Here is a 10,492-nt window from a genome sequence, read left to right as displayed (position 1 = left end):
TCTAAGGACGCAACTGGAATAAATTAGCTTCCAATACGAAATAAAAATTGATCGAAGAATTAATTCACCTAGATGTCACCCTATGGCGCTCACCTTGTGAGTATAAAAATGTTGCATCTAGAGTTAGTAAAGACAGCATAGGGCTCACAAGGTCTTGTTTGGGGCGTTCTCGTTTCAAAATTAAATATTGGTGCACATTGTCTTTTTTTTTTTACATGATTTAATTACAAGAGAAGAGCAACTTTCTTTTCATTTTTTTTCTTTTTTTTTTTCTTGACCTGAGAGACTGATGGAATGAAATCATTTTCAGACCATAATTTTGGTCTGAACGCTTACAGAAATCTGGGCCCTGATGAAGACACTCAAGACCCAATTGATGGTATTGAATCAGGCGACAGACTATGTATATTATTAAAAAAACAAGAATGGTCTCCCTAAGACTTCTACACAATTCCACCGTTTATCAAACTCAACAACAAGGCTTTAATGATTTGAGGTTAGCTTAATCTCAAGTCGTTAAATCTGTCTAAACTATGAAAAAATAAGTTACATGATTGCAGCAATAACATTGCAGCAGTCGCTACACTATTAACGCTGTGGCCTCTATACAGAAAAACCTCTACGAAGAGAATTAAAAAATACTGCCTACTAATAGAGAATTAGCTTTATCCAGCTAAGCCTACAAGTGGGGGAGGGTCCAGTTGTTACATCTGCCTGGGCCTTAGAGAATCAAGGAGGAGACAATTTCTGACGAGCCTTTTTTGAAAAGAAACCCGCTGCCCTCTTGAATTTGAAAGGAAGAATTCTTTCAAATTCAAGAGGGTTGTGCAAAAGCTGTCTCGTTCCACCCTACAAAATTCATGTTAGAAGCATTGTCATTGAGATATGAGGAAAGGGAAAATATGAAATATATTTAAAACATTTTGGAATTAGTGAGGTGAATTGAGTTACAATCTTAAATCGAAATTAAGTCATAGCTTGAATTGACAACAAAATATCTCTCTCTCTACTATTTCCGATTCTCCTGGGGTTCTTAGTGTTTATCAGCTGCAAAACTAGGATCAGACACTCAGAGAATGGTGAAAGACCCGTTTTAGTAAAACGTTTAAGAGTCAACTTCTAGAAAACTAAAAATGATGGCGTGTGACTTTCTTAAAAACAACTTTTTTTATAATTTAAGTGAGATGACTGACAAAGAAGAGTTTATGGCGTGAAGCAAATCAGTTTGTAAATAAAACTGTTGATCGAATATTACTTTGTTATGTTGATTTCTCTTCTTTTTGATTTATTTTTTTCTTTCTTTTTAGAAAAACGAAAACGGAGCAGTCTGGCACTAAAAGCTCTTAGTGAATTTGCATCGTTAGCAATGGTTAGCACCGTCGGAAGCTTACCAAATTTGGCATCAAAGTCTGAGTTTTCGTCCGATTCTTCTTCTTCCGATGATGACGATGATTCAAGTGACCAACACAAAGGAATCGATCGAAGTGTTTCCACTGACAGTGCCTTCTCCCAGACTGACAGTCTTTTCTCAACAGTTTCTTATCAATCCGACACACCAAATAACAATATCAGGAACAACTTAACCTACTCTCACCAAACTCTGGGAGATTCCTCTTCTTTACCAACTTACGAAGATGCTATGACATCGGTTTATAAATCAGATGATATCCAGTCAAAGGTTTGTTCCCATTTCACTGTTGAAATAACTGTTAATTAGTAGTTAACTGTAAAATGTTGAGATCTGTTCTTTAAATAAAACATGTTTGGATTTGTTAGCTTTTTCAGAAACACAAATATAAACAACTTCTTTATGTTTTAATACAGATAGAAAGCTAAACAACAACAACAAATTCTTATGCTAAATCAAAATTAAGACCATTTTAGTATACTGTACTTTCCGGCAAACAAGTCAAAATTTTCAAAGTTTGTAGTAAAAAAAAAAACCGTAGGTTGGCTAAAACACCAAGACGACTTTGAAGAACGAAAATTTCCATATGAAATGCAGCAGGATTTGTGAAGATAGCGATAATATTTGAATGTTTACACTACATGCTTACACTATATACTACATCAACGTGTGTGCCGGAAAATACGGTAAATTATGACTTGTTTTGTATTCTTGAGAATCCTATTGCAATCAACAAATATTCCGAAATTAAAACAAACCAAATACTTTGTATGACTAAGAAATCTTGGCAAGTTTTCTTTTCAAACGGAACACTTTTCATACCTGTAAAACTGTGGTGACTCTCTCTCTCTCGATGTTCCCTACTCATAGACAGGTAGAACATACAGTAGAGTAGTGATAATTTATCTACTTACGTTTTTTAAACGTCCTGGGAATCTGAAAATTATACGTTTTGTCTCAATAAATATATCTTTTTTCTTTCTTCATTACAGAATCAACATACCAAATTATAGACATGGCGTATGTCAAGTCATTTCTTCATTTCTTCTCTTGTTTTTAAAAAAAAAAGCACGAGAAATCCTGGACTTTAAAAGCTGTGAAGTTTAGATAAATGACGAAATACAAAGCGGTGGTGTTCAGTTTTTTTATTAACGCGTTACATTTTTTTAGTATCCTGAAATGTTTAATTAAATTTGCAATTTCTAAATTACTATGTCTGTCAGAGAATCTAACACAAACTTTATTTTAAAGAATGTTTATAAAATTGTTGACAAAACTATTGGCTCATTTTTTTTATTTTTTACAATTCGGATTATTTACGAGGGTATGCTGAAAGGTTCGCGGCTTTAAGGGTATTGCGAAAGGCCTGGTCGGAGGCCCGAGTCCTTTTAAATGGCTTAGAAAAATTGAAGGACCGCTGCAACAAGTGTGTGAATCTGAGAGGGGAATAAGTTGAATAAAATCATAATTAACTGATTCTCCTGTATTTTCTTTTACCCAAAGCTAGGAACTTTTCAGCACTCCCTCGTATTTTATCGGCGAGTTAGTGAAGGAAGGGTAGCACTCTAAATGTTTTCAGGACCGTTCCAGTCTAATGTGAAGAAGAATGCACTTCTTAAATCGAAGACCCAGGCTGAAGTACATACAACAAAGTACATTCCTTTAAAGGTTGCTAACAGCCAAATAGAGTATAAAACCAAGTAGCTGATTAAGTGTACCATCCAAGAATAGGAAAGATGCCTCCAACGGACATCCACGAATTTCTTGTCAACCAAATATCGCTCACAACGTTTTGGTTAACCTGGTACTATGGATAGAAGATACTTGCTCAAGATGCTCAAGGTGAGATAGAATCTGAAACTTCGGATTTGAGAAGCTAATTACACAACCATTCTTTATTCATTATGTTCTGAGTTCAAGTCCCGCTGAAGTCAACTTTGCTTTTCATTCTTTCGGGATCGGTGCATTTGACTTACCATGTACCCTAAAATTGCTGACCTTAAGTTAAAATTTGAAACCACTTGTTCCTGTCATTGAACTGTGGTCCTTTTGGAGCACCTTTTCGGGAGGTTTAGTCGAACAAATCGACCCCAGGACCCAGGACATATTATATATATTTTTTTAAGTTTGGTACTTATTCTATCTGTGTCTTTTGCTGAGCCGCTAAGTTATCTGGGTGCAAACAAACCGACACCGGTTGTCAAACGGTGTGAGGAGCAAACACAAACACACACATATGTACGACGGGGCTTCAACACAGTTTTCATCTATCACACTTGCTCGCAAGAAAATATAGTAGAAGATACTGTGCAGTGGAACTGAACCTGAAACCACGCGGTCGCAAAGCGAGCTTCTTAACAGCACGGCCATGCCTGCACTTATAAAAGATGCGATGCATCTGCAGAGAGCGTTAACATTCTTGAGATTTCCAACGGAGTCCTTTATTAATCCATATGGGAATCTGCTCATTTCGTTGTCTACACAAGAGATATTCTTTTTTACTCTAGGCACAAGGCCCGAAATTTGGGGGGAGGAAGCCAGTCGATTAGATCTACCCCAGTATGCAACTGATACTTAATTTATCGACCCCGAAAGGATGAAAGGCAGAGTCAACCTTGGCGGAATTTGAACTCAGAACGTAAAGACAGACGAAATACCACTAAGCATTTCGTCCAGCGTGCTAACGATTCTGCCAACTCGACGCCTTCAACACAAGAGAGATTGTCTTGTCAGTTTTCTCCTGATTGCAGTGCCATTTACACGTTCCTTTTAAATCGGACAATGAGATAGCAAATATAAGCGTTGATTAAAAGTTATGTTTGGTCATTTATTTAACGGGTTTGAATTCAGTCTGTGGGTCAATAAGTCTACATTCTTTATGGTTCAGATGGAATCAACAACTAGCGTCACAATCAACAGAATAGTTATTCTATGAACAATGGAATGAGAATAATCTATTCTTATGAGTTTATCTCAGGGTTCACAACAAAATTCCGAGGAGGTTACCAAATACGATAAGGGTCTGATGAAGGCTTGAACACAGAACGATTGAAATGATGTTTCTATAACAACTAAGATGAGGACATTAGTTCGAATGTATATGTGTATAATAATCCTTTCTATTATAAGCAGAAGGCCTGAAATTTGCGGGTAGGGCGATTAGACGATTATATCGACCCCAGCGCTCAACTGATACTTATTTTATCGACCCCGAAAGGATAAAAGGCAAAGTCGACCCCGGTAGAGTTTGAACTCAGAGCATTAGAGACGGAGGAAATTTCCGCTAAGCATTTTGCCCAGCGTATATAATTTCTCATCTCAGAAATTTAAACAAATGAAACCTGAAACACATACCGCATTTGGTAGGATTTGTAGACGTGGACGTGTGGTTTTCGATTATGAAAAACTGCGATGTTTATATACTTCTTCAATGATACTCAAGAGGATAACGGAGTGTAAATGCCTGGAATGATATATCAGATTTCTGAGTCAATAAACCGAGAAGTATTTATCTCTGCATTATTTCGCCCGACATCAACAACAGCCCAATTTCCCAACTACTTCTAACAAATCCAATTTGATCTTCAGCATCACTCTTTAAGATTCCACTTACCTTTCTTCTTTTTGACGTCCCTTACACACATATTCACTCACATTCACAAACACACACATACACAAACACACACATATACAAACACATGCATACGCGCACGTAAGTATACACACACACGCACATGCACATTAATTCTATTGATTAGAAAGTAAACCGTTTCGGTTGACTGCACCAAAAGAGAAGAAAGATGGACTTTAGAGTAAAATAACGGCAACAAATCAAGTAATATCAAGTAACATGGAGACAAACAGCAAACATAGAATTAATGGCGAAGAGGAAGAGAATCTTGATGGGCTCATGGAAATTGATAAGATCACAGATTGTGAAAAGGCTTTTGAAAAAAAAATAATCGAAGATATTAACTATCAAATTGATTAGTAATAAACTGAAGTGAAATATAACCTGTACGTGCGTTTTTATTGGCAATATGACCCCTCACCAAAGTACAACAATATCGGTTTCAACAAACGATTTCACATGAAGAATATCGCTAAAATAAATACAAAAAAAAACGTAAAACATGCGGCCAGTAATCCACCAACAGTTTTTCTATTGGCAAGAATCTCAAGAACTTTTCACTAATAATTATGGTAATGTTGTTTAGATAAAAGCTCCGATCAATTGCGGTTCTCTAAATCAGAACCCTTTAGCATCATGTTAATTGACTCTTCTTTGGCTCTCAATGCAGATTTGTTCGTTTTTAAAGAGAGAAAAAAATGTTTACTGCCAATTCTTGCAATTTAAATATTCAATTGTTGCAGCTAAGTTCACAACGAAGTCCATCATTATGTACAAGGTCGTTTAGCTAACCGAAATTACTGGATGATATCTTTTTTTCTTTATCTGTCAGATAATTTCTTTTAACAAGATGCCAACTTTTATTTCGCATCAGGCCCACCTATTTTTACCTATTTGCACTTCACATGTATTTTTTACGTTTCTTTGGACAACTGTTCCGTCCATTTTCTTTTTCTTCGTCTCTAAATAAGTTAATGAATTTCTAATTTACATTAAACCAAAGCCAACCTTCTCTCTCTCTCTCTCCCACTCACTCACTCACTCTATCTATCTATCTATCTATCTATCTATCTCTCTATCTCTCTCTCTCTATATATATATATATAGATATATATATATATATATATATATATACACCTTTCTATCTATAACACTCCTCTCTATCTCTCTCTTTCCCACACACACACACATTCAATATTCCACAAATGGCCTTCATTATCAGACAAACATATTTCCTCTTTTATCACATAAACATGCTCACTATATGTATGTTTGGATATGTGTGTATATGCGTGGGGGGAGGGGCGTGTGAGCATGTGTACGTGTTCGTATATGCCTGAGTACATGGTGTTTTGTTTTCTTCATATTTAGAATTAGAAGACAAAAGAACATTATTCTACTCTCGACTATGGGTAACATCATCATCATCATCATCAACAACAACAACAACTACAGCTTCTTTTTCTGCCTCACATTTTATTTCCTGAATGAGAGTGAGATGAAAACATTAAAGCAGCCCTCTATAAACCAAAACAAAACACCTAGTTTCCTATTTTCCACTGACTCAACTATCACCGTTGTCATTTGATGTTCTTGGCACTCCGTCGCTTACGACGACGAGGGTTCCGATCAACGGAACAACCTGCTCGTGAAATTAACGTGCAAGTGGCTGAGCACTCCACAGACACGTGTACCCTTAGCGTAGTTCTCGGGGAGATTCAGCATGACACAGAGTATGACAAGGCTGGCCCTTTGAAATACAGGCACAACAGAAACGGGAAGTAAGAGTGAGAGAAAGTTGTAGTGGACGAGTACAGCAGGGTTCGCCACAATCCCCTGCCGGAGCTTCGTGGAGCTTTTAGGTGTTTTCGCTCAATAAACACTCACAACGCCCGGTCTGGGAATCGAAACCGCGATCCTATGACCGCGAGTCCGCTGTCCTAACCACTGGGCCATAGCGCCTCCACGTTGTCATTTGATATTCAATAACAAAAGAACTTCCGCGTGGTCGCTCGACCCACCAAAAACAACAGTCAAATCCCTTTCAAATCACATCCTACCGTCTTTAAGAAACAAGAAATATTGAACATTTTAGCCTTGAACATATTTTTTTTTAAAGGCGCAGAGGTGGCTGTGTGGAAGAAACTTGCTTCCCAACCACATGGTTCCGGGTTCAGGCCCACTGCGTTGCACCTTGAGCAAGTGTCTTCTACTTATAGCCTCGGGCTGACCAAAGCTTTGTGAGTGGATTTGGTAGACGGAAAGTGACAGAAACCCGTCGTGTATATGTGTGTATGTATGTATGTATGTATGTATGTATGTATGTATGTGTGACTTTGTGTCTGTTTGTCTCCCCCACCATTGCTTGACAACCAATGCTAGTGAGTTTGTGCCCCCGTAAATTAGCGGCTCGTCAAAATAGACCGATAGGCTTACAAAGAATAAGTCCTGGAGGCAATTTCTTCGACCAAAACCCTTTAAGACGGTGCTCCCGCATGGCCACAATCAAATGAGTGAAACAAGTAAAAAAATAAAAGGATAAAGATGTTTATAATTGGAACGGTTCATCATCAGAGTTGCCTTGAGTAACAATTTCAGTTGGAATAATGAATGAAAACGTGGTAAACTCAAGATGGACCGAAGTGTCTAACTGGTTTCTGCTACTTATTTATTTATGCCACTAACAGCCTTGAGAAAGAATGCGCACCATAACTTCAACATAGTCTACACTTTCAACATCTGGTGAAGATCTCTGCACTTGGTGATGAAAAGAAACGGGCAGCGAAGGAACTCGAATCAAAGTACAGGGGAAGTAAATCTGTTCATTAACTTACAGTTATCTCCCTTGTCAATTGAGTGTCTACCTTAACTGGGCGACACAGTTTCTCGAATTTAAAATTTTTCAGAAGTAGATACTTTAAACTTTGAAGTGGTTCTCAAAGTTGACCTCATAATTTTTGAGGTGTGTTATAAGGTCGCGTTCCGTGTGGAGCTTGTGCTCAGTGTGCACGTCTAGACGTAACCTTATTTACTTTTGACAGGTTGGTTGATGACATAGTTGGAAGTGAAATCCTTATTTCCCGTCCTCTTCGAAAAGGTCGTGCCCTTTTTTGTATATAGTTTCCTACTACGTGGTTGGTTGAAGCTGGATTTTCTGCAGTAAATGCCGTCCTCACAGATAAAAGAAATGTACTACAAATTGAGAAGAGAGGGGATTTACGACTTAAGCTGAACCGAGATATGAAGGTGGATCTTGGAAAAAATGATTGGAAGACACCATTGAACATAATTCTTATTTTCCAATATATTTCATTGATAATTATTTCGCTGTATTTTTAATTTTTGGGGTGTAAACAAGTAAAACAAATATCCTATTCTAGCATTTTGGGGTATTGTCAATAAATATCAAGTGAATGCATTAAGGCAGTGGATCTTAACCTGTGCTCAGTCGAACTCCAGACGTTCGGCTAGCCAAATCTAGGGATTCGGCAGAAGGCCTCTGCATAAATCTATGCATTCATTTTGGTATAAGTTGTGGAGGTGCAATGGCCCAGTGGTTAGGGCAGCGGACTCGCGGTCATAGGATCGCGGTTTCGATTCCCAGACCGGGCGTTGTGAGTGTTTATTGAGCGAAAACACCTAAAGCTCCACGAGGCTCCGGCAGGGGATGGTGGACAACCCTGCTGTACTCTTTCAACACACCTTTCTCTCACTCTTACTTCCTGTTTGTGTTGTGCCTGTAATTCAAAGGGTCAGCCTTGTCACACTGTGTCACGCTGAATATCCCCGAGAACTACGTTAAGGGTACACGTGTCTGTGGAGTGCTCAGCCACTTTCACGTTAATTTCACGAGCAGGCTGTTCCGTTGATCGGATCAACTGGAACCCTCGACGTTGTAAGCGACGGAGTGCCAACAACAACTACCTTACAAGATAACTGTTAATTCTTTAGTTTATTTTTAAACCTTAACCTATTAAATCCCCTAATATTTAGTTCTTACTCTTATTCCTAAATAATTTAACATTCAACTGGTTTCTCCATTCACGACTACATACACACTCATATCTCCATAGCTAAAAATTTATCTACAGCCAGTGACCTTAGCCATAAAACGGACAAACATTTACTACTAGATTTCCTCTCCAACCCCAACAAACTAGTAGAATAGCACTGGCACCTACTACTCTCTTTGAATCCCTTTCATTTTACTTTATTTTGTATTTTTATGCTATCTTCCGTTACAACCTCCTCTTTTTTACCCTTATATATTTATTTATCTCCTTGCTTATTTTTGTACATTATATTTTTATATACCTTATTTTATCCTTCATACCAATCCTTACTTTCCTCCTCAACTTTCTGTACTTCCTGCTTCCCTACCAATACCTTTCTCTTTCTATTTATTTTTCTTTCTCTTTATCCCTTAATAGCCACCTCCGCTACCATTTTCTTACGAAACTTCGATACGTACTCGTTTATCTCTGGATATTTATACTATTAAGGTAATAACCATACATGGATTTACACAGGATTGCACCTAAGGACTTATGGACTAACATCTACACTATCGGAAAGTTGAATTGTGAACTTTATGCTTCTTTTTCTTTATTCCTTTTCTCCTGTCTTTGATATCATCGTTTCATTAATCTATATCCTTCACATTTTCCCTATTTGTCTCCGATAACAGAATATCCCGTACTTTGTGTCTTCAACATATGATCTCTGCCTCTTGATGTCTGTTATTCTCCATCTGATCTGTTCCCTTGACAATGACATGCCACCACTTTAGTAAATATTGTAAATCAACCTCAGATCATACCATCATAAAAAGGGATTCACTGGACTCTGTAGACATAAGTGTACAAAAAGACAGGATCATCACAGACCGAATGTCTTAGATTATAGATCAGATAGACTAAGACTAACCTGAGCTAAACAGCAACAGCTAGTTATCATAAAGTTGTATATATAAGTATTTATTTCAGGATGGTCACTTTTGGGGGGGGAGGGGGGAAATAAACACACACACTGTATATTTATTCTTGTTAATTACTGTTCTTATTTTAACTCATGTCCATTGTCCAGACATCTTTTGTCACACATCTGTGATCTCTTTAGCAACACTTTCTGTCTTCATGTGTGCTCCTGCTCCATTTAGTCCATTTGCTGAAGAGGTCACAGATGTGTGACGAAAGACTTCCAGACAATGGACATGAGTTAGAATAAGAACAGTAATAAACGAGTCAAGAATGGATATATACTGTGAATGTGTTTATTTGGCATAAAAAAAAAAAATGACCATCCCAAAATACAACAATATCTGTTTCAACACACAGTTTCGCATCAGGAATCTTGCAACGGAAATTCATAAAAGTATATACAAAGCAATACAATAATTCAGGTGAACCAAAGCTAAAACTCAGGTATGAAAATAATAAAATACACATTAAAGG

At 37.5% G+C, this 10,492-nt stretch overlaps 1 protein-coding gene across 1 annotated transcript in view; it reads left to right on the top strand.

Moving 5' to 3' along the window:
- Positions 1 to 2,684, top strand: part of LOC106881396 (uncharacterized) — a 94,982-nt gene extending 92,298 nt beyond the window's left edge. Inside the window, exons 8-10 of the mRNA XM_052976840.1 lie at positions 286 to 379; positions 1,308 to 1,678; positions 2,401 to 2,684. Of these exons, the coding sequence (XP_052832800.1) occupies positions 286 to 379; positions 1,308 to 1,678; positions 2,401 to 2,421 (486 nt within the window). The 3' untranslated portion in view covers positions 2,422 to 2,684. The remainder of the gene's footprint in view (positions 1 to 285; positions 380 to 1,307; positions 1,679 to 2,400) is intronic.
- The last annotated feature ends 7,808 nt before the right edge of the window (positions 2,685 to 10,492 follow it).

This window comes from Octopus bimaculoides, chromosome 25 (assembly GCF_001194135.2).
Source record: "Octopus bimaculoides isolate UCB-OBI-ISO-001 chromosome 25, ASM119413v2, whole genome shotgun sequence".
NCBI classification, from domain to species: Eukaryota; Metazoa; Mollusca; class Cephalopoda; order Octopoda; family Octopodidae; genus Octopus; species Octopus bimaculoides.
This window is presented reverse-complemented; position numbering and strand designations above follow the sequence as displayed.